At 43.8% G+C, this 25,679-nt stretch overlaps 1 protein-coding gene across 1 annotated transcript in view; it reads right to left on the reverse strand.

Moving 5' to 3' along the window:
- SLC13A1 (solute carrier family 13 member 1) overlaps window positions 1-25,679 on the reverse strand; it is a 91,704-nt gene that overhangs the window by 46,286 nt on the left and 19,739 nt on the right. Inside the window, exons 2-4 of the mRNA XM_073341450.2 lie at window positions 21,902-22,035; window positions 5,509-5,637; window positions 2,483-2,619 (exon numbers count right to left, since the gene is read on the reverse strand). Of these exons, the coding sequence (XP_073197551.2) occupies window positions 2,483-2,619; window positions 5,509-5,637; window positions 21,902-22,035 (400 nt within the window). The remainder of the gene's footprint in view (window positions 1-2,482; window positions 2,620-5,508; window positions 5,638-21,901; window positions 22,036-25,679) is intronic.

Genomic DNA, 25,679 nt, shown 5'->3' on the forward strand with positions numbered 1-25,679 from the left:
GCCCAGTCATGAGTGTAATTTAGAGTAGCCTCAAGGCTATTCTAAGGTATGCCATGCGAAGCTGTTCATGGCCCTCAGGGGCCTTTCTGGATGCCAAGAAAACCAAAGCACAGTGCAGCTTGGCCAGACCTGAGGATGGAGCCTACTGTCTGTTGAATTCTTGAATGAAATCCTGGCTCCATTGAAGTCAATGCCAAAACTCCCATTGACTTAAATGAGACCAGGATTTCACCTCTCGTCTGTGTTGAGGTCTAGGGCACAGTTCTAACCTGAACTCCAGGTCAGATGGTGCACAGATGTCACAACTGATCATTTAAACAGCTAGCCTGGTTGACTAAGAAAGCATCTCCACCCTGTATGATTTTGGCCTGCATACGAAGTGGTGGTACTACATCTCAAACTATCAAGGTTGTAGGCTTCTCTGTATTTTACTTGTGACACTGCATCTAAAAAGCTGTATTTGAAATGCAAAATACATAGTACAAAACTGGAGGGGATTTAGGGAAGAAGAAAAAATGGGCAAACACAGCTTTCACTTCTGTGGCTTTATAGTCTTCCCTGTCAGAGAAACTGCTGTGGTTCCTATATGCAAGGGCAGGGCTCGGGTGCAGGCTGCTGCTCAGAGGAACAGAGAGCTCAGCACAGAAAGCTTGTGCCTGGTAGTTTGCAGAAGGCATGTGAGAGTTGGGCATGAGCTGGATGGGGCTGAAGGTGAGGCTCGAGGAACCTCCACTACTTAGAACTTTCTCAAGAGGAGGTGGTGGTTTAGCGGTGGGGTGGGGTCAGGGCAGAACTGCTGCAATCCTCACGGTTTCAGTATTGCCTGTGGAATGTCTACCTCCAGCTTGAGGGCAGGATTCCTTTCTCCATAACTGCACAGGGGGCTACCCAGCCGAGTCCTCAGCACAGCATTCAGGTCATCTGCCAGGTTACTAGACTTCAGCCAAGATGAAAGGACTGGCGAGTGTGAGTGATTAGGAAAGATTAAAATAGCTAATGTGCAAAGCTTGGCTAACCAATGAGGAGGGGAAGATACAAAAGCTCGGTACAAATATTTGAAGGGCATGAACATCAAGGAAGGAATAGAATTCTTGAGGGGGCTCAAGGAGGGTAGTTAAGAGTAATGGGAGAAAACTGAACACAGTAAAATGTAGAATAGCAGGAAGATTTTTCTAATAATAAAACCTGTCAGGGAAGAGAATAGTTATTAAAGGAAGTGGTGGAAGGCCCATTTAAGAAATTATTGAAAACTAAGGCAGACAAAGCATTGGAGAATAGGGATAATTCTGCACTGCCAGAAGGAGAGATTAGATGATCTAATAGGCATTTTCCACCACTAATATCTGACTTCTTTTTGTCTGGCCTTTTAACGTCTAGCTTTTAACGTCTGTTTCTTAAAGTAAGATTATGAGAATCTCATATTCTGGGGAGCCAGACTGACACAGCACATTTCCTGTCCAGTCTTACTGAGATGCTGATGGAGGCCTCTACTTCACCCAGAGCCTTCTTGTTCAGAAGCCAAGGGTAGCGTATTCACTTCATATGATATCGCTAGCTCATTATCAAGAGATGAATGTGTGATGAGTATTTTCAGTTCCTTCACCGCATCATCTGACCATTCTGAGGCTATGACTACACCCACACCCCTGACCAACAAAAACCCCACACCCCTGACCAACAAAATTTACACTGACAAAAGTGCTAGTGTAGACAGTGCTATGTCAGTGGAAGAGCATCTCCCGCTGATGTAGCTATTGCCACTCATTGGGGATGGTCTAATTATGCCAGTGGAAGAGCTCTCTCATGCTGGCATAGAGCGGCTACACAGGAGACCTTACAATGGTGCAGCTGCAGTGGTACAGTAGTGTAGACATAGCCTGAGTTGGAGAAGTTCAGTTCTGTTTGGTACCTGCTTTCTTCACAGATAATGGCAAAGAGGAGGCTCGGTCTAGAGAGCTGAGGCTCTCAATTTTCTTTTTGTATGTTTTCCCCCTTCTCCTCCACCTTTCTTATTGTCCTCCCTACCTTAAACTGTGAACTATTAGGGTTGAGGACTGTCTTACAGTAGATTTTGAAAGTGCCCAGAACACTGCAAGTACTTCTGAAATACAAATTACTAATAATAAGCATGTTACATGACTCTTCAGTTGTGGGCTTTACAATCAATCATTAAGAAATATGAGTCTTAAATACATTCACAAATTCATAATATATTTGTTCTGAATATTACTAGTTATTGTGAATATCAGAGGCATTAGAAATAGAACTCATTCATACCCTACCTATCCCTATAATTAGAATTTCAGCAAAAGAATAATGTTTCACCTACTATAGTTCAATCAAAGCATTTCACATATTTTCATTTTATTTCAGCAGCAAAAGGTGCCTGGAACAAAACACTACCCCTCTGTAGGCAATTATTTCTGTACTACCAAGTTTTTCATGAGCATTACCATATTCCAATGTAGTATTTAGTACATACCATGCAGGGTTCACACCCACCATCATCACCATTTTCAAAGCAATTCTCTTGTGCAAATTCCATTTTTCTATTGATGTGGCCAAACAAATTACTCCAGTTAATAGCAAATGAAAATCTTTGAAATAAGCAGACGCCACCTGAAATCAAAAACAATTTCTTAATGAAACAGGTGCTTTTTAGCTATCATTTTTAATATGACCAAATAAAAAATATCAGCCTCAGTAGAAACAAGTTAAGGCATGCATTGAAAAATGTGCTGGAAAGGTCCCATTTTGTTTTAATTAGGTCAGTGTTATCGCTTAAATCCATGTGAATCACTGGGTACATGGAGTTAAATAGGTGTGAAACAATGGAAGAAAGAGGATAAGTAAGGCTGTCAATTAATTGCATTTAACTCAGGCGATTAACTCAAAAAAATTAATCACGATTTAAAAAATTAACCAAGATTAATCTCACCGTTAAACAATAGAATACCAATTGAAATGTATTAAATATTTTTGGAGGTTTTTCTACATTTTCAAACATATTGATTTCTGTTACCAGACAGAATTCAAAGTGTACAATGCTCATTTTATATTATTTTTATTACAAATATTTGCACTGTAAAAATGGTAAACAAAAGAAATAGTATTTTTCAATTTACCTCCTGCAAGTACTGTAGTGCAATCTCTTTATTGTGAAAGTGTAACTTACAAATGTAGATTTTTTTTGTTACATAACTGCACTAAAAACAAAACAGTGTACGAAATGTACGAAATGTACGAAAAATAACTGCATTCAAATGTAAAACTTTAGAGCCTACAAGTCCACTCAGTCCTACTTCTTGTTCAGCCAATCACTCAGACAAACAAGTTTGGTTACAATTTGAAGGAGATAATGCTGACCACTTCTTGTTTACAATGTCACCTGAAAGTGAGAACAGGGTGTTCGCATGGCACTTTTGTAGCCAGTGTTGCAAGGTATTTACATGCCAGATATGCTAAATATTCATATGCCCCTTCATGCTTCGGCCACCATTCGAGAAGACATGCTTCCATGCTGATGATGCTTGTTAAAAAAAGAATATGCTAATTAAATTTGTGACTGAACTCCTTGGGGGAGAAATTTGTGACTGAACTCTTCTGTTCTGTTTTACCTACATTCTGCCATATATTTCATATTATAGAAGTCTTGGTTGGTGACCCAGCACATGTTCGTTTTAATAACACTTTCACAGCAGATTTCACAAAGTGCAAAGAAGGTACCAATGTGAGATTTCTAAAAATAGTTACAGCACTTGACAAGAATCTGAAGTGGTATCCAAAATCTGGGAGGGACGAGGTGTGGAGCATGCTTTCAGAAGTCTTAAAAGAGCAACACTCAGATGCAGAAACTACAGAACTCGAACCACCAAAAAAGAAAATCAACCTTCTGCTGGTTGCATCTGACTCAGATAATGAAAGTGAACATGCGTTGGTCTGCACTGCTTTCGATAGTTATCAAGCAGAACCCATCATTATCATGGACGCATGCCCTCTGGAATGGTGGTTGAAGCATGAAAGGATATATGAATCTTTAGTGCATCTGGCACAAAAATATCTTCCGGCACCAGCTACAACAGTGCCATGCAAATGCCTGTTTTCACTTTCAGGTGACATTGTAAACAAGAATTGGGCAGCATTATCTCCTTCAAATTGTAACCAGACTTGTTTGTCTGAGTGATTGGCTGAACAAGAAGTAGGACTGAGTGGACTTGTAGGCTCTAAAGTTTTACATTTGAATGCAGTTATTTTTCGTACATAATTCTACATTTGTAAATTCAACTTTCATGATAAAGAGATTGCACTACAGTACAGTATTAGGTGAACTGAAAAATACTATTTCTTTTGACAGGTTTCAGAATAGCAGCCGTGTTAGTCTGTGTTCTCAAAAAGAAAAGGAGTACTTGTGGCATCTTAGAGACTAACAAATTTATTTGAGCACAAGCTTTCGAAGTGAGCTGTAGCTCACGAAAGCTTATGCTCAGATAAATTTGTTAGTCTCTAAGGTGCCACAAGTACTCCTTTTCTTTTTACTATTTCTTTTATTTTTCACAGTGCAAATATTTGTAATAAAAAATAAATATAAAGTGAGCACTGTACACTTTGTATTCTGTATTGTAACTGAAATCAATATATTTGAAAATGTAGAAAACATCCAAAATATTTAAATAAATGGTATTCTATTATTGTTTAACAGCACGATTAATCCTGTGATTAATCATGATTAATTTTTTTAATCACGCAATTAATCGCGATTAATTTTTTTAATCGTTTGACAGTCGTAATAATAAGGTTAATGATGTAAGCAGCCTAAGATCATCAAGCACATTTCACATATGAACTAAGCTAAAGGTGAAAACCTGCTGCATTAGTCCATTTGATCTTTAATTCATCCAGCTACCTCTCCATAGCAAACACTTTGAGATATAAGGATTTAGGACATGATCCTACAGTGCCTGTCACAATGGTGCCTCAAGCTCAGGACTGTTCACATGTTTAAATATTTTTCTGGTTTGAAATCAACTGGTATCTATTCCCACTGATATCAAGGTAGGCGTTATTGGGCTCTTAGCATGTCATATTTCTGATGTAATGTAGTGTAACATTAATAACACTTTGCATGTCCATAGCACTTTTTCATCTATTGATCTCAAAGCACTTTGCAAAGGGAGATACATTTTATTATCCCCATTTCACAGATGAGACAACTTTGGCTAGGAGATGATGCCTGCAATAATTTGTGCTGGCTTCTGCTGCAGGTTTGAGCATGAGATGGAACCAATTGAATATATCTCGGTCCAGAAAAACACTTAAGCTGTGTGCTTAACTTTGAGCATGCGAGTAGTCCTGAGCTTGAGGTCCCATTGTGATAGATGCTGCAGAAACACATAGTAAAAACAGCTGATGAAATTGCAGCATTACGCCAGTTCTTTCTTTGGGGATTCCACAGTTTATGGCTATATAATATGTGAAGCGTAAGAAGATGGGGAAGAAGAGGAAGGTTACCTCCTTGGATGCCATAATACCAAACAATGGGAACATTAAGGCAGGAAGTAAAGCTGAAACAGCCAGTGGCAGAACTTCTGTGAGCCAAAAGATCGCAACCACAAACAGCGTGTATGCACATTCTGCTTCCTAGAATACACAAGACATCATTAAAAACAAGATTGGCTTCATCTGGCAAACAATCCTACAGTTGTATAGGGGACCAATCCAAAGCCCACTGAAGTCAATAGAGCCATTCAAGCCTCAGAAGTTGCTGGCCTGAAATTACTTCATACATTTAGTTTAAGTGTGACAAAGTTCTTCCTCTACCTTGGTGGGTCTTGCGCTTATTGGCGGATTTGCTCGCCTTGCAGCTTCACAGCAGCCCTTAGTTTGGCCGTTTTCATGAACCCACAGTCCAGGTCAACTCCTCCTGTGTCTGACCACGAGTTGGGAGGAAACCGGGCCCACGCTCTACTCCGGGTTCCAGCCCAGGGCCCTGTGGAATGCAGCTGTCTAGAGTGCCTCCTGGAACAGCTGTGCGACAGCTACAACTCCCTGGGCTACTTTCCCATGGCCTCCACCCAACACATTCTTTATCCTCACCATAGGACCTTCCTCCTGGTGTCTGATAATGCTTGTACTCCTCAGTCCTCTAACAGTCCGCGTTCTCACTCTCAGCTCCTAGCACCTCTTACTCCCTGCTCCTTACACGCACACCACAAAGAGAAGTGAGCTTCTTTTTAAACCCAGGTGCCCTGATTAGCCTGCCTTAATTGATTCTAGCAGCTTCTTGATTGGCTGCAGGTGTTCTAATCAGCCCGTCTGTCTTAATTGTCTCCAGAAGGTTCCTGATTGTTCTGGACCATTCCCTGTTACCTTACCCAGGGAAAAGGGACCTACTTAACCTGGGGCTAATATATCTGCCTTCTATTACTCTCCTGTAGCCATCTGCCCCAACCCTGTCACATATTTCTCCCCCCCCCCCCCCGCCGCTCAACACTTTGGGGTTAGGCAACTTGAGACGTCAGGTAGTGTAATCGTGACAAGCCATCTGCATTGCTAAGGTGGCTTCCAGCCTGGTGTTGTATGGTGAATTGGAAAGGTTGTAGGGACAGGAACCATCTGGTCACCATTGCATTCCTCTCTTTATTTCGCTGTATCCACTGCAGGGGTGCATGGTCGGTCACAAGGGTAAACTGTCGTCCGAGAAGGTAATAACGTAGTGTGTCCATGGCCCATTTCACAGCGAGGCACTCTTTCAACCACAGCAAACTTCTGCTCTCTTGGGAGGAGTTTCCTGCTGAGATAGAGGATTGGGTGTTCTTCATCTCCGACTGTCTGCGATAGGACAGCTCCCAATCCTACTTCAGATGCATCTGTTTGTAAAATGAATTCTTTGTTGAAGTCTGGGGCTATAAGCATGGGGTTACTGCAGAGGGCTCTCTGTAGATCCGTGAATAGAATCATAGAATATCAGGATTGGAAGGGACCTCAGGAGGTCATCTAGTCCAACCCCCTGCTCAAAGCAGGACCAATCCTCAATTAAATCATCCCAGCCAGGGCTTTGTCAAGCCTGACCTTAAAAACTTCTAAGGAAGGAGATTCTACCACCTCCCTAGGTAATGCATTCCAGTGTCTCACCACCCTCCTAGTGAAAAAGCTTTTCCTAATATCCAACCTAAACCTCCCCCACTGCAACTTGAGACCATTACTCCTTGTCCTGTCCTCTTCTACCACTGAGAATAGTCTAGAACCATCCTCTCTGGAACCACCTCTCAGGTAGTTGAAAGCAGCTATCAAATCCCCCCTCATTCTTCTCTTCTGCAGACTAAACAATCCCAGTTCCCTCAGCCTCTCCTCATAAGTCATGTGTTCCAGACCTCTAATCATTTTTGTTGCCCTTCGCTGGACTCTCTCCAATTTATCCACATCCTTCTTGTAGTGTGGGGCCCAAAACTGGACACAGTACTCCAGATGAGGCCTCACCAATGTCGAATACAGGGGGACGATCACGTCCCTAGATCTGCTCGCTATGCCCCTACTTATACATCCCAAAATGCCATTGGCCTTCTTGGCAACAAGGGCACACTGCTGACTCATATCCAGCTTCTCGTCCACTGTCACCCCTAGGTCCTTTTCCGCAGAACTGCTGCCTAGCCATTCGGTCCCTAGTCTGTAGCTGTGCATTGGGTTCTTCCGTCCTAAGTGCAGGACCCTGCACTTATCCTTGTTGAACCTCATCAGATTTCTTTTGGCCCAATCCTCCAATTTGTCTAGGTCCCTCTGTATCCTATCCCTGCCCTCCAGCGTATCTACCACTCCTCCCAGTTTAGTATCATCCGCAAATTTGCTGAGAGTGCAATCCACACCATCCTCCAGATCATTTATGAATACTTTCTCTGTGGCATCTTTCCACTTCACTATGTCTGGACCCCGGGTTTTTATCAGGTCTGTCAGGGGACTCGCTCTGGTAGGAAAATGGGATTAAATCGTCGGTAGTACCCCACCACCCCCAGGAATACCCGGACCTGCTTTTTCTGATTCAGCCGGGGACAATTTTGGGTAGCCTCTAGTTTGTTTAGTTGGGGCTTGATCATGTCCCTTCCTACAATGTAGCCAAGGTATTTAGCCTCTGCTGGGTTGGCTGTGAGGCCAGCCCATCTTAGCATGTCCAGAATCACTTCCACCTTTTCTAAGTGGGTTTCCCAGTCGGGGGTGTGAATAATCACATCATCCAGGTATGCCGCTGCATAACTGGTATGGGGCCATAGGAGCTTTTCCATAAGACACTGGAAGGTGGCAGGTGCCCCATGCAGTCCAAAAGGAAGGACAGTATATTGAAACAGACCCTCTGGTGTAGAGAATGTCATCTTTTCTTTCACATCTTTGGCAAGGGGAATCTGCCAGTATCCCTTTGTTAAATCAAGGGTGGTCAAAAATCTGGCATTGCCCAGGCGGTCAACTAACTCGTCGATACGGGGTATGCATCGAATCTGGATATCTCATTCAGCCGGCGAAAGTCATTACAAAATCTAGTGGTGCCATCGGGTTTGGGCAGCAACACAATCGGGCTTGACCACTGACTATGGGACTCTTCAATGAATCCCAGCTCCAACGTCCTTTTTAGCTCTGCCTTGATCTCCCTTTTTGCCGCTGGGACCCAATAGGGTCTTAAAGTTACCTTAAAGGGTCTGTGATAATGTGGTGATATGCTTCGGTGGTCCGACCTGGTTTGATTGAAAACACATCCTGGTATCGGTTGATCATCTCAGTTACCTCCTTCTCCTGGTTTGGCATCAGATCAGTGGATATCCTGATCTGCTCCTGCATATTATTTCCCTGGATCGGGGTCTCTTGGGCCACTACACACACCTCTCGTTGGTGCCAAGGCTTTAAGAGGTTAATGTGATAAATTTGTTCTTGTTTCTGGAGTCCTGGCTGCCGCACCTTGTAGGTTACTTCCCCCATGGGTTCAACCACCTCATAGGGTCCCTGCCATTGGGCCAAAAGCTTGCTTTCTGCCGTGGGTACCAACACCATCACCCGATCCCCTGGTTGGAACTGTCGGACTTTTGCCTGGTGATTGTAATGGGTTCACTGGGCCTCCTGCGCCTTTTCCAAATGTTCCTGTACAATAGGAATGACCCAGGCTATCCGTTCTCGCATCTGCAAAACATGGTCAATTATATTTCTCCCCTCATTGGGTTCCTCTTCCCAGATTTCTTTTGCGATATCTAGTATACCACGGGGGTGGCGTCCGTATAATAATTCAAAGGGGGAAAACCCAGTTGAGGCCTGAGGTACCTCCCAGATTGCAAAGATAAGGTAGGGTAGTAGGGTGTCCCAATCCTTCCCATCCTGACTTACCACTTTCCTTATCATTGCCTTGAGGGTTCGGTTAAACCTTTCTACCAGCCCATCAGTCTGCAGATGATAGACTGAAATTCTCAGGGTATATATATGGAGCAGCATACACAGGTCCTTCATTAGCTTCGACATAAATGGGGTACCTTGGTCTGTTAATATCTCCTTTGGTAGCCCCACTCGGGCAAAGATCCCCACCAACTCTTTAGCTATCGTTTTAGAGGTCGTGTTCCGCAGGAGGACGGCTTCTGGGTAGTGAGTAGCATAATCCAGAACGACAAACATATATTGGTGGCCAGGACTGTCTTCTCCAGGGGTCCCACTAGGTCCATGGATATTCTCTCAAAGGGGACCTCTATGATGGGAAGGGGTTCTAAAGGTGCCCTCAAGTGGGGACGGGGACTGTGCAGCTGACACTCCGGGCAGGATGCACAGTACCTCTGCACTTCTTCATGTACTCCAGGCCAGAAGAATAGTCGCAGGACCCGAGCCAGGGTCTTCTCTACCCCCAAATGCCCCCCCCCAAAGATGACTATAGGCCAGACTTAAAACAGCATTCTGGTGTTTTTGAGGTACTAGGATCTTCTGTACCTTCTGCCCCTGTACTGGTGCAACCCGGTATAAGAGATTCTTCTTCATTATGAAGTAGGGTCCTGGTCTCTGGGTTTTCCCTTCCACAGGGACCCCATCTATTTCGGTCACCTCCTTCCTAATGTTGTCATACCTTGGGTCTTCAGCCTAGTCCCATCCAAAATTTCCTCTCCCGGGGCTACTCTGCCCGAGATCTAGGGGGCCAGTCTCTGTTGCCTCTACTGGTTCTGAGGCGTTAGGGTGTGGGTCAGACTCGGGTGCTTCTCCCTCCTGGGTAACATCCTTCTCAGCTGCTCGGGTCCACCTACCTACGAGAGCGACCCTCTGGCTTACCCAGGCACGAAGGTCTGGCGGTAGTCCTCTCATGTACCAGTCGATGACCAGAACCTCTAGTATTTCCTCCGGACTCTGGGACTCAGTTCGTAACCACTTTCGTGTGAGATGGATGAGGTCATATAATTGGGACCGTGGGGTTTTGTTTTCCTGGTACCTCCACTCATGATATCGCTGGGCCTGCACTGAGGTCATTACCCCATGTTATACCAATAAAATAAAAACCAGCAGCATCTTATTAAAGGGAAAAAGGCAAAATGCCACATTTATTGTGAATACAGAAAGAATCATAGTAAGCAGTTAGTTATAGCTATAACATTCCATTCAATTTCATATTTATTCACACATTCATTCATACACACACACACACACACACACACACAGGTTCTGCAAGGTTGTTATCATAGTTGCCAGCCTTAGAGTTGCTCATGCCAAGCCACTGCCCAGGTGGCCTGGACATGAAGAGGGAGCAGGACCTTGTCAGATGCTCATCTGATGCTCCTGGAAGTTGGTTTGCAGAATCAGACCCCAAAGTTCTCACTTTCTAGAGTCCATTTTTATAGGAATTTCTTCCTATGCCAGTCTATGGGAATTGCTTCATCATGCTGTTGCCGAATCAATCAGCAGATGGCACATTCCTGATGGCTCCGTGCTGCCAGATGTTATCTTGTTCTTTGGTTCTCCCATTCTTGAGGCTGTTGGGTGGATTCCAGTCTGCCCTCCGGGGGTCCTCTGGTTATTTCCACTTGACGCCTTCTTCAGCCGATGGACACTGGATTCTTAGGCTGGCACCTCCCTGATCATTCAGTTATTATCCACACCGAGCATCCATCCACATACATCCTCTATCTCTATTTTAATCACAATTGTTAACAAAGCAAGATGAATACAACAAAAGGGCGGGGAGTCTCTGGGTGCTGTTTCTGTTACAGAGTATTGCTTTGAGTCTCTCTCTGTGTGAGTAGTTGTCGTTACAAAGAATTGCTTTGAGAACAGACTCTGTCTTAGAATGTACTAACACAATTAGCAGCTTGCAGGTTTCACACATAGAGGGAGAGAAACAGTACCAAACACCAAGAGACCTCTTAATTAGTAATACCCTGGAATTTAAACTATGGGGAATCAAATTCATTTGTGATTTTAATACAGAACTTCTTTAATATGATCCAACACCCAGATCTGGATTTCTGCTTTTAGCTGGGGGTACTCTGCCGCAGCCTCTTCAGGCAAATCATAGTAGGCCTTTGGGGCCTCCCCACACAGGAATGGAGCGAGGATGCCAGACCACTGTCCTCAGGGCCAAGCCTCCCACAGGGCTGTCTTCTGAAAGGCCAGGAGGTATGCCTCTACATCATCCTGCTGTGTCATTTTCTGCAGCCAATTGCTGGCCCGCATGATCTGCGTCCCATCATAGCCACAGTTCAGCTCTGTAAGGGCCTTTACCTGGTTTACCAGTTCCCACAACATAGCCCAGTCTTGAGCAGCCTGGTCCATCAGCAAGCGATTAGTCTCTTGCTGCAGCCGTACTGCCTCCTGTTGGGCAACTGCCTGGACACGGGTAGACTCCTGCTGGGCAGCCGTGGCTTGTATCAGTGCCCGCACTACCTCCTCCATTGTGGTGAAAAAAAATAAAAATAGACCCTCTCCCCTTTTTTTTTCCCCCAAACACCCTCCTTCTTCCGCCACGCTGTGTACACCAAATCCCACCACTGATACCAGTTGTGACAAAGGTCCTCCTCTACCTTGGTGGGTCTTGCGCTTATTGGCAGATTTGCTCGCTTTGGAGCTTCACGGCAGCCCTCAGTTTGGCTATTTTCGTGAACTCACAGTCCAGGTCAACTCCTCTTGTGTCTGACCACGAGTTGGGAGGTTTGGGGGGAACCTGGGCCTGCCCTCTACTCCGGGTTCCAGCCCAGGGCCCTGTGGAATGCAGCTGTCTAGAGTGCCTCCTGGAACAGTTGTGCGACAGCTACAACTCCCTGGGCTACTTCCCCTTGGCCTCCACCCAACACATTCTTTATCCTCACCATAGGACCTTCCTCCTGGTGTCTGATAATGCTTGTACTCCACAGTCCTCTAACAGTATGCGTTCTCACCCTCATCTCCTAGTGCCTCTTGCTCCCAGCTCCTTACATGCACACCACAAACTGAAGTGAGCTCCTTTTTAAACCCAGGTGCCCTGATTAGCCTGCCTTAATTGATTCTAGCAGCTTCTTGATTGGCTGCAGGTGTTCTAATCAGCCTGTCTGTCTTAATTGTCTCCAGAAGGTTCCTGATTGTTCTGGACCCTTCCCTGTTACCTTACCCAGGGAAAAGGGACCTACTTAACCTGGGGCTAATATATCTGCCTTCTGTTACTCTCCTCTAGCCATTTGGCCCAACCCTGTCACATAAGTAAAAAATCAAAAATGATCCCTGCTATAATCTTTCACTATATTTGTAGGTCACCTTGTGATCTTGATATGGTATCTTTATATTATATTTATTTATACTAAAATGTAGGTAACCTGACCTGAAATTGAAGACATGGGTCATGTCAGAGCAAGATTTTATTTAATATGATAACATTTTTTACCATTGAAGTCAGAGCCCCTGATTCTTGTTTACACTTAGGCCCCTTTGCCCTACACAGGAAGTACAAAGGGCCCTTAAAGTGGGTAAAAATTACATTTACTGAGACTGTAAATGTAGATTGTTGCTTAGATTGAAAACTCTTCAGGGCAGGGAGTTTTTTCTTGTTATGTGCCTAGCATAATGGGGCTGTGGCCCATGAGGCGGGCACCTTGTCACTATTGCATACTTCCCAACATTTCAAGGGGCTAAAGCAAGATGCAGCGCCACTCAGATTTGCCCCGTCTACTTCACCGTAGATAGCAATGGAAGGGCCGCTGGGCCAAACCTGAGTGGCGCTGCTACCCTGTGTGCCAGGTCACAATGCCACTTCGTTTGGGGGCCATCTTTAATGGGGGTGTGACAGAATCCCTGGGGTGCAGCCTGGGACTGTGAGACTACTGTGCCCCCTGAACTCTCTCCAGTCTGGGCTGTATCTCACAGTGCTTTGCTAGTGACCAGCAGCAAACCCCTCCAGGAGCTGTGATCACTCAGCACAACAGCATGTGGAGCCCCCACACCCAGCTAGATTGCATGAATGTTCCTAGAGCCACTCATGAATCACACAGAGAAAGGCACCAGCCAAATCCCCCCAGCTCCCAGCCTTGTACCTCAGGAATTTACCGTCTTGCACTGCTCAAGATGAGCAGTGAAAATTTATCAATTGGTTTACCACTTCATCAATGGAAAGTGGATATACACCAGCCTTTGCAAAACCTGAGCCGATTTGCCACACACTTCAGACAAACTCACAGGTAAAGATAAAAAGCTAAAGAAGTTTATTGACTATAAAACATAGATTTTAAGTGATATTAAGTGATAGGCAAAAAGTCAGAGTCAGTTAACAAAAGAAATAAAATATAATCACACAGTCTAAACTCTCAAACCTATTAGGCTGAGTAACAACTAGACTAAGCAGTTTTTCTCACCCCACTGGATATTGCAGTCCTTAATATACAGATTTCACCCTTGCAATCTGGGCCAGTCCCCTCAGTTGGAGCCTTCAGAGTGTCCTTGTTGCTTGCAACGTAGGTGGGTGATGGAGAAAGGCCCAGCATGTGACCACTGTGTCTCTTTTATATACTCAGTCCCATGTGCTTATAGATCACAAGTCCAGGCATGTCTGGTGGGCATTGCTGAGTCTCCAGGCAAGGTTGAGCAATTCCCCTGGTGTGGCCTTATGCAGGTGAGTCATTGCATTGTAGCTCCCTTGCAAGACAATGGCTGTTGGTGGGTTGATTGACGCTGCACCTGGGTGTTAGCTACTTTCCTTGCTGTTGCCTTTGGGGATCTAATATCTGGCTGATTCCCGAACTTACAGCATGTTTTAGAGACCACCATACAACACATTTCTCATAACTTCATATGTATTCATGATACACATATATGAATAGAGAAATGACTTTCAGCAGATCATAACCTCAGATCATAACCTGATACCTTACAAGGCATGCTTTATGTGTAAGATCACAATTATATAAAAAAGAGGAATAAGGGGGTTCCAGGATCCCCCTTATCCCCCAAGGTATAGAATGTCACAGTGGGTCCCAGAGCAAATTGCCCCATTTCCTCCTTCCGCCCCAATCTCAGGTGATTCTGAATATAGGAATGTTTCACTTCAGCCAGGACAGAGAGTCTGGGGGTGGGGGTCAAAGTGGGATAGTCCCGCAAAAGCCAGGACTGTCGTAAGATCTGCCACTCACTGCTATACAAATATTTTGAATCATTATATTTTACTCCCCACTTTATATTCTATTTACACAGTCGGAGTGGTGTAAAGGGGCCTTATTGTAAATGAGAATCAGACTCAGAGTCTACATACCCTGGTCTAGACTTGGCCCGACACTTGGATACAAGACTAGGTCAGGCTTCTTTACACCATGCAAAAGTACTTGCAGATATTGCAACACATTCTTCTTTTATTACTATTATTATTATTATTCGTACTAGTGCCAGAAATGTACATGTGCTACATCAATGTAGTGAAGACACAGTCCCTTCCTTGAAGAGCTTACAGCATAGTTCAGACAAGTGAACAGAAAGCATAACAGCTCAAACACATAGGGCTAACTCCCCTTACATAAGTAGTACCAGTGAAGCGACGTTCCAGAGAACTCACTTTGAGTTAGACAAGCAGAGGTAGGCCATGGTGCCTAGAGGACAATGACGGCAGCAGCAAAAGGAGGCAAATGATAGTCCCCATTGAGCCAACCTGCCTGGCAACTGCAGGGTAGCTTTTGTATTGGATGTATTATGATCAATACTGCTCTGCTTCCTCACCTCAGCTCCCTCAGATAAGGACAGGATTTTGTCCTAAAATTCTCATATGTTCAACAAGGGAAGTGATTTAGCATTTGCTCTGAACTTCAGTCTTACACACAAGAATAGTTTGCTTTTTAGTCTATTAGCAGGCAGAAAGAGAAATATCAAGAAATTAACATCCTGTAAAGTTATGCCAAACACTATGGGGTAATAATAATTGGCTGAAGGTAATCCTAGGCATCTATCTACATCCTACAGATTTTTTTATTGAAAAAATGCATGACAACATTATCAAAAGTGCTGCTTGGAATCTAGGGGTTTTGACACCAGGAGAGGTGATTGCTGAGGCTTCTGACACTCAGGGAGATGTGGGAAGGTTTTGTTTTTGTAGCTACAAAGGAACTGAAGCCTTTGATACTGGTGAGCGGGTGCATCTGCTCTTTAAAATCCTGATTCAGTAAGATAATTGAGCGCATGCTTAAATTAACTCATTGCAATCAATGAGCCTACTCACGAAGTTCAGCACACTCATAAGTACTTTGCTGAATAGGGGCCTAAATTTGGGAGTGGATGCAGGGTTGAATTCTTCATTTGCCACCCCTACAAAACTACACCTTACTTCATCCAACAACAATACAGAGGGACCACCTGGATTATTCTGCTAAAACGATCAGCGGTGCAAGCATTACCAATATTAACACTTATTATGAGACTTCAGAGTTGAGACTTCATAGATTCATAAATTCCAAGGCCAGAAATTATTATTGTGACAAAGTTCCTCCTCTACCTTGGTGGGTCTTGCACTTATTGGCGGATTTGCTCGCCACGGCAGCCCTCAGTTTGGCCATTTTCGTGAACCCACAGTCCAGGTCAACTCCTCCTGTGTCTGACCAGGAGTTGGGAGGTTTGGGGGGAACCTGGGCCTGCCCTCTACTCCGGGTTCCAGCCCAGGGCCCTGTGGAATGCAGCTGTCTAGAGTGCCTCCTGGAACAGTTGTGCGACAGCTACAACTCCCTGGGCTACTTCCCCATGGCTTCCTCCCAAAACATTCTTTATCCTCACCATAGGACCTTCCTCCTGGTGTCTGATAATGCTTGTACTCCTCAGTCCTCCAACATTATGCATTCTCACTCTCAGCTCCTTGCGCCTCTTGCTCCCCACTCCTTACACGCGCACTACAAACTGAAGTGAGCTCCTTTTTAAACCCAGATGCCCTGATTAGCCTGCCTTAATTGTCTCCAGAAGGTTCCTGATTGTTCTGGACCCTTCCCTGTTACCTTACCCAGGGAAAAGGGACCTACTTAACCTGGGGCTAACATATCCACCTTCTATTACTCACCTGTAGCCATCCCGTTCGACCCTGTCACATTATCTAGTCTGACCTCCTGTTTAGCATGAGCCATAGCACTTCCCCCAGAAAATTCCTGGAGCATATTTTTTTAGGAAAACATCCAGTCCTGATTTAAAAAGGGCCAGTGATGAAGGATCCACCATGACCCTTGGTAAATTGTTCCAATGATTAATTACTTTCACAGTTAAAAATTTATACCTTATTTCTCATCTGAATTTGTCTAGTTTTAACTTCCAGCCATTGGATCGTGTCATAACTTTCTCTGCTAGATTGAAGAGCCCATTATTAAATATTTATTCCCCATGCAGGTACTTATAGACTCTAATCAAGTTACGTCTCAGCTCTCTCTTTGTTACACTGTATAGACTGAACTCCTTGAGTCTATCTAATAAGGCATGTTTTCTAATCCTTTAATCATTCTCCTGGCTCTTCTCTAAACCCTCTCCAGCTTATCAACATCATTCTTGAATTGTGAGCACCAGAATTGGACACAGTATTCCAGCAGCGGTTGCACCAGTACCAAAGATCTGTGAGAGTGAGGGATCATTTTTCAGGATAGGTTGTAAATCTTTGATGACGCGCTGGAGAGGTTTTAGTTGTGAAAACACCATCCTGTAGAAGCCCTCTACACCAACATTCCACACAAAGATGGACTACAAGCTATCAGGAACAGTATCCCTGATAATGTCACGGCAAACCTGGTGGCTGACCTTTGTGACTTTGTCCTCACCCACAACTATTTCACATTTGGGGACAATGTATACCTTCAAGTCAGCGGCATTGCTATGGGTACCTGCATGGCCCCACAGTATGCTAACATTTTTATGGCTGACTTAGAAAAACGCTTCCTCAGCTCTCATCCCCTAATGTCCCTACTCTACTTGCACTACACTGATGACATCTTCATCATCTGGACCCATGGAAAAGAAGCCCTTGAGGAATTCCACCATGATTTCAACGATTTCCATCCCACCGTCAACCTCAGCCTAGACCAATCCACACAAGCGGTCCATTTCTTGGACACTTCTGTGGTAATAAGCGATGGTCACATAAACACCACCCTATACTGGAAACCTACTGACCGCTATACTTACCTACATGCCTCCAGCTTCCATCCAGGACACACCACACGATCCATTGTTTACAGCCAAGCTCAAAGATACAACCGCATTTGCTCCAACCCCTCAGACAGAGACAAACACCTACAAGATCTCTATCAAGCACTTTTAAAACTACAATACCCATCTGCTGAAGTGAAGAAACAGATTGACAGAGCCAGAAGAGTACCCAGAAGTCACCTACTACAGGGCAGGCCCAACAAAGAAAATAACAGAACGCCATTAGATGTCACCTTCAGCCCCCAATTTAAACCTCTCCAGCACATCATCAAAGATTTACAGCCTATCCTGAAAAATGAGCCCTCACTCTCACAAATCTTGGGAGACAGACCAGTCTTCGCTTACAGATGTTAAGGAAAAGTTAGCACATGTGACTCCATTTTGGTTTGGGGCCATTGTCTAAAAGCAAACACATCATGCTCCAGGAGGAGTGTTCTTTAGATACTGCATTCCTGTGAAAATCCTCCTCCTTGTCTCCAGCCTGCCTTGACTCCTGGTATCTGTTCTTTGTCTGTCCCTAACTCCCTGTCTCCTGGCCTTTGATATGATAATAAAAGTTACTGATGCATCGCTTTAGGACCATGCTGTGTAATTAACATACTAGTTTAGCACGAGGAATGCACCAAGCAGGGATAGGTGGTAGATAAGAAAAGGGTTTGTTTATTGGCTAAGGTTTCCGATGCACGAGGGCAACATGCTTTGCTAAAAGGTATATAACCTTTGTATAATCTGTATTCGGGGTCCCCTCCTGGCTAGCAGGGGGTCACCATGCTCGAGCATAATAAACTTGGTGTTTTTTGGGAACTCTGCAGTTGTGGACTTTGTTTATGTGCCTCAGCCTAGATTCGAACTATGCGTGACCTATCAGGTATAATTCGTAGCATTTGTGTGCATGTCCTACCAGGTGTAATTCATAGCATTTGTGTGCGTGTCCTACCAGGTGTAATTCGCAGCTGTTGTGTGCGTGTCCTATCAGGTATAATTCGTAACACAGACAGCCTGAAGCAAATATTCTCCAGCAACCACACACCACACAACAAAAACACTAACCCAGGAACCTATCCTTGCAACAAAGCCCGATGCCAACTCTGCCCACATATTTATTCAAGTGACACCATAGAATCATAGAATATCAGGGTTGGAAGGGACCTCAGGAGGCCATCTAGTCCAACCCCCTGCTCAAAGCAGGACCATCATAGGACCTAATCACATTAGCCACGGCATCATGGGCTCGTTCACCTGCACATCTACCAATGTGATATTTGCCATCATGTGCCAGCAATGTCCCTCTGCCATATTCATTGGCCAAACCGGACAGTCTCTATGCAAAAGAATAAATGGACACAAATCTGACATCAGGAATCATAACATTCAAAAATCTGTAGGAGAACGCTTCAACCTCTCTGGCCTCTCAGTGAAAGATTTAAGGGTGGCAATTTTGCAACAGAAAAGCTTCAAAAACAGACTCCAACGAGAAACTGCTGAGCTTGAATTAATATGCAAACTAGATAACCATTAACTTGGATTTGAATAGAGACTGGGAGTGGCTGGGTCATTACACAGATTGAATCTATTTCCTTAAATTAAGTATCCTCACACCTTCTTGTCAACTGTCTAAAGGGCCATCTTGATTATCACTACAAAAGTTTTTTTCTCCTGCTGATAATAGCTTATCTTAACTAATTAGCCTCTCACAGTTTGTATGGCAACTTCCAACTTCTATGTATATAGATCATCTATATCTATATCTATCTATCTTCTTACTATATGTTCCAATCTATGAATCCGATGAAGTGGGCTGTAGCCCACGAAAGCTTATGCTCTAATAAATTTGTTTGTCTCTAAGGTGCCACAAGTACTCCTGTTCTTTTTGTGGATACAGACTAACATGGCTGTTACTCTGAAACCTGTCATTAAAAATAAAAGTGTCCTGGATTGTCAGTCCTGTTGCTTGAAGCCCTACTTTTGACCCACCAAACAGGTACAGCACGGGCAGCAGCACATTGCCCTACCAGTGTGCTCCATTCCTAACATTGAGCCCTATGTCAGAGAAGGAAAGCTGGCTGAGTGTGCATGTCCAGGCAAACTTTGGCTTCCTAAAACAGCCTGTCAGGAAGGATGCCCATTAGCATCAGCAGTGATGACACAACAATTAGATGTTTTCTTTAATATAGATCTCAGCTCTTGCAGTTAAGATTAGCTGAAATACAGTGAGGTGGGTTTTTAAAAAACTTTAAAAGTGGTTGCTAGCACATTGCTATCATTTCAACCACCATTAGACGCTTTAAGTCCCGACAGCAACTGGCCAGCTCAGCTGGGTGGTGGGGAGAGAATATGGACTTTGGACACTCCTGCCCCCTCCTCATCCCTCTTGCATAGCAATACTGCTGGCAGTGGAGACACTGGAGGATTTTTTATAATGGGGATGCTAAAAGCCATTGAACAAAACTGTAAACCCTGTATGTGAAGGAAGCCATGCATTCGGCTGCTGCCGCATCTTCAGCACCCCTAGTTCCAGTGCCTCTGGCTGGCCGTGCTACCCACCTGCACTCTCTGCATTCCCCAGACACATTGCCACTGGCCTCTGGGCAAGTGTGCACAAGCACAGAAGGTTTGGTGCCCCCTTTTACACTCGTGCCTTTGCACAGGGCCAGCCATGATCTCACTTTTAATACTGACATATTCAAACTCAGATTCTTAATTTAACCCAGTGTTGTTCCACTGGCATTTCCATTGGTTTGAATTGGATCCAGTGGTTTGGGCCATGGGCCAAATTCAATGGAGCAGCACTCACTTGCACCAGCAGAGAAGTAATTGGATCTGTGCCAGTTTATATCAGCAGAGAAGTTGGCCCCATTTATCTATTGCTATCTCTTTCATTTTAAAAGCAGTGTCTCAGTTTATACATTTTTAACCTTGAAAGACATACTTTCCTTCCTTTGATGGAGAACAAGAAACAATTCAAATCAATACATTCCTGCTTTGATTAGTGATAGATGGACTGATTAAAAATACATTTAGCATACCCATAAAATTCAGATCACTTTACTGCTCAGGGAAAAATCTTTTTATTGACATTATTTTTGACTTCTAACAAATGTCTTGATTACACAAGAATGGCCAGGGACAAATTCAGTTGTGTCCTAGATGCTCAGTAAATGCAAGGACTGTAATCTAAAGCACTGATCTTATGTGCAACAATTAGACATTTTCTTAAATGTAAATTTGGCTTTTGCTGTTAGATCATACAAAGCATTTTTTCCCTTTAAAAATACTTGCTGCAAATTTTATCTGAAAGATTCAGGCAGACACACTTGAGAACAAGTGCAGAACAGGGGAAAAGATACCAGTTGAAGGGAAAAGTTAAAGGTTAAAGGTAACTACAGTAATGGACAAACATAAGGAATTCCACTTTTATAGGAAGACATGTCCAGCCTGCCTAGGTCTAAGACCAAATTCTTCCCTTTTCTTCTTTCTACACATATGAGCCAGTGAAACCTGTCAAGTGGAGCAGGGGCACTTGCTCTGTAGCAAACCTCTTCATTGGGCTCCAGGAACATGGGCTTAGGGGCAGGCCTATGAGTGCAGTAAGGAGGGACTGATGAGCATGGTCTGCTGCAGATTTTGTGGAATAGCTCAGATCTGTACTTAACATTTTGGGACAGGCCTGTGAAACATTTTTTCACCAGTCCATCCTATTCAAATAAGGAATGCAACAGCTCCTACTCCAGTTCTCCAGTCTTCAAAAGAGACCTCCAGGTTAGACAAGAAAATTGATACTTCTGATATTTCTAAGGTAAAGAAGAAGCAGAACTTTCCTTTTTAAAAAATGAAACACAGAGATCTTCTTTATACATCAGGAAGAAACAAAATAAAGGGCAAAACCCCATGTTTCCCTCTTTTTAGTTCATCTATATTGTATAATATATTGCAAATAGATTGGGCAACTTCATTGTGTCCAAAATTAAAACAAACCAAACAGGGTGGAATTTTCCGAACAGGCAATGTGATTTGGATGTCCAGTTCCCAATGTTAGTGAGAAATCTCTTAGCCAGCTCAGCTTAAGCAGAGAAAATAGATATAAACGGTTTCAGAAATAATTTTCACTTTGCTTTTTACATTAAACTTGTTCTGTTTTATATATTTCTGTAAAAACACTGCAATGTGAAGAAAATAATCCCTGATGCAAGCATATTTGAGAATCTGGCCATTCTGAAAGGATGTGGGAAACTCACACAGACATACAGTATATAATAATTGCCTATAGCATCAGTTCACTTACTTTGGTTCGAATGATGAGTGGTAATGGAAGTAAAAGCAGTGGAGTGAAGAGAATCAGTAGGAACCTTCGGTAGACCCAAAGCTGACTGAAAATTTTCATTGCTGAGAGCTGGCGGCTCAGTTTTCTGGTAGAAACTACCAAAAAAAAAAAAAATCAGATGGCCTATAAATAGTTGACTGATTAATATTTCTCTGTCTAAACTATCACCTTTAGCCTTTGCAACAGACTGATTAGTCAAGCTGAGTTAAAAATAAATCTTGCTCTTTATTGTTTTAGTGTCTTTACTAACACTAGGAAGATAAGACTGGTGTTCATCAGTAAACCTCAGGCTTCAAATGTGCTCTGCGTTTAAGGCTTAGTAGTTTTCTTATTACTATCTGCCCCCACCCGTAACATATTCCTATAAGTGGAATAGGGAATAGAGAGCTAGATCCTGCAAGGTGTTGAGAAAGCTCTTAACTACCATTGACCTGAATAGAAACTGAATACTCCCACTCTTATAGGAGTGGCCCCTTGCAAGGACAGGTTATATTCTATGCTTGACATTTTATTTATGTTAAGCTCAAGCCTAGCCTGCTCTGTTTTAAAGGGAGCCCAGGAATTAACAAGAACCACAGAAAACGTGTGATCTGGAAGAAGAAAATTGTTTACCTACCAATGGCACTTCTAATACAGCTTTACTGTTAATGAAAAAACAGGGTTCATTAGCATGAACAGGACATCAGCTGGCATTTTTGAAAGACATAATTGAAAATAAATGCCTACAAAATGTAAAGTAGAATGGAGTGAGAGTCAGATCTCTGACTGTAATGGCCCATGGCCTCGTATGTGCTGTGAGAGATGCACTCAGCTCAGAAAAGCTTTGCCAGGCTCCCACTGCCACCGATCCATTTTCATTTCCTCGACTTGCTGCGCAGAGTGATTGACAGCTGGAATTTAATAATATTCAGCCCTTAAATAGCACTTTTCATCCATAGATCACCAAGGAAGGTAAATATCATTATCTCCCTTTTACAGAGGAGGAAACAGAGAATTAGAGGGACTCGTTTGAGGCTGCACAGCAGACAAGTAGCAGAGCCAGGATGTCTCCCGCTTCATTGATGCCCATGATGCCTCCCATCAAATTAGAGGTAATGTGAAGAGGAGATGGCAATGTGCTGGGCCTTGATGAGGAGTCAGTTCTCTGAATAACAAAGGGAGGGTCAGAAGCAATGGATATTGGACAAAGGCCATGGCATCTCTAGGATATAGCCACTGTAGTGGCAGACAGGACTATCCACTTTTCTTTCCATGTATTCAAGAGCTCCCCTTTCTGAACTCATAAGCAACATGGGGTGAGAAATGACTCTCTGGCCAGCTGCAGGATTTAATACATATGTATGCACATACCTACTAAGGGGGATGCAATCTGATACACTTTAAACCTACACGTTTATCGTTTTCCCTTTTTCTGATTCCCTCCTGATGAATAATCACTTCTGACCCCAGCAGAATTCCATCATGGAGAATGTAATTAGATTGCAAAACAATAAAATTAAATCAATAAATAAAAATAAAAACCAACATGCAGAACAACCGGAAGAAACAACTCTATAAGATTTTAATGAAATGTGATTTAGGAATCTGGACAAGAAAACATGGGTTTAGGTCTCGGCAGAGGTGCCACTAAAAACATTTAGTTTGTACAGGTTCCTATGATCTCTTTAGCTTGATTTTCTTAGGGCTGCTAGTGGATTGTAATTTTCTATTTTCCCTTCCAGCTATTCTAGGACTTCTGTGACTGAACTTACATTCAAGAGCTGCAAAGCAACTGGGAAAGAGATAGCAGCATAGGAGAGTCCATTGGCAGCCTTTGAAGAAGCAGCTCACAGAAACCACATGAAGCTCCACTTTCTTCATGTGACCCTGTGGTCCACTTCTCCATAGAGTGGGGGGAAAACACTTATATTTTATGCTTAGCTATGACCTCTATTGCTGACTGTAAAATAGTTGGCTTGCATCCAATATATTCCAGAACAGTGTTCTTGTAGCATAGTTCATTAACAAAACATTTTGCATTTTAAAAATCTTACAGTAAGAAGAAAATTGGAAGCTTTGTGAGCTATTGATTACAATACATTTTATGGCTCCTGTGAAGCTGGGTGACCAGGTCATGTCAGAGTGTACTCAGGTCAATTCCCTTGTGTATAAGTATAGATCAAAGCAATTAGTGTTTTGCGTGTTTAAACTTAATAATCATAGAATCATAGAATCATAGAATATCAGGGTTGGAAGGGACCCCAGAAGGTCATCTAGTCCAACCCCCTGCTCGAAGCAGGACCAATTCCCAGTTAAATCATCCCAGCCAGGGCTTTGTCAAGCCTGACCTTAAAAACCTCTAAGGAAGGAGATTCTACCACCTCCCTAGGTAATGCATTCCAGTATTTCACCACCCTCTTAGTGAAAAAGTTTTTCCTAATATCCAATCTAAACCTCCCCCACTGCAACTTGAGACCATTACTCCTCGTTCTGTCATCTGCTACCATTGAGAACAGTCTAGAGCCATCCTCTTTGGAACCCCCTTTCAGGTAGTCGAAAGCAGCTATCAAATCCCCCCTCATTCTTCTCTTCTGCAGGCTAAACAATCCCAGCTCCCTCAGCCTCTCCTCATAAGTCATGTGTTCCAGACCCCTAATCATTTTTGTTGCCCTTCGCTGGACTCTCTCCAATTTATCCACATCCTTCTTGTAGTGTGGGGCCCAAAACTGGACACGGTACTCCAGATGAGGCCTCACCAATGTCGAATAGAGGGGAACGATCACGTCCCTAGATCTGCTCGCTATGCCCCTACTTATACATCCCAAAATGCCATTGGCCTTTTTGGCAACAAGGGCACACTGCTGACTCATATCCAGCTTCTCGTCCACTGTCACCCCTAGGTCCTTTTCCGCAGAACTGCTGCCTAGCCATTCGGTCCCTAGTCTGTAGCTGTGCATTGGGTTCTTCCGTCCTAAGTGCAGGACCCTGCACTTATCCTTATTGAACCTCATCAGATTTCTTTTGGCCCAATCCTCCAATTTGTCTAGGTCCTTCTGTATCCTATCCCTCCCCTCCAGCGTATCTACCACTCCTCCCAGTTTAGTATCATCCGCAAATTTGCTGAGAGTGCAATCTACACCATCCTCCAGATCATTTATGAAGATATTGAACAAAACCGGCCCCAGGACCGACCCTTGGGGCACTCCACTTGATACCGGCTGCCAACTAGACATGGAGCCATTGATCACTACCCGTTGAGCCCGACAATCTAGCCAGCTTTCTACCCACCTTATAGTGCATTCATCCAGCCCATACTTCCTTAACTTGCTGACAAGAATACTGTGGGAGACCGTGTCAAAAGCTTTGCAAAAGTCAAGAAACAATACATCCACTGCTTTCCCTTCATCCACAGAACCAGTAATCTCATCATAAAAGGCGATTAGATTAGTCAGGCATGACCTTCCCTTGCTGAATCCATGCTGGCTGTTCCTGATCACTTTCCTCTCATGCAAGTGCTTCAGGATTGATTCTTTGAGGACCTGCTCCATGATTTTTCCAGGGACTGAGGTGAGGCTGACTGGCCTGTAGTTCCCAGGATCCTCCTTCTTCCCTTTTTTAAAGATTGGCACTACATTAGCCTTTTTCCAGTCATCCGGGACTTCCCCGGTTCGCCACGAGTTTTCAAAGATAATGGCCAATGGCTCTGCAATCACAGCCGCCAATTCCTTCAGCACTCTCGGATGCAACTCGTCCGGCCCCA

This window comes from Lepidochelys kempii, chromosome 1 (assembly GCF_965140285.1).
Source record: "Lepidochelys kempii isolate rLepKem1 chromosome 1, rLepKem1.hap1, whole genome shotgun sequence".
Taxonomy (NCBI): domain Eukaryota; kingdom Metazoa; phylum Chordata; order Testudines; family Cheloniidae; genus Lepidochelys; species Lepidochelys kempii.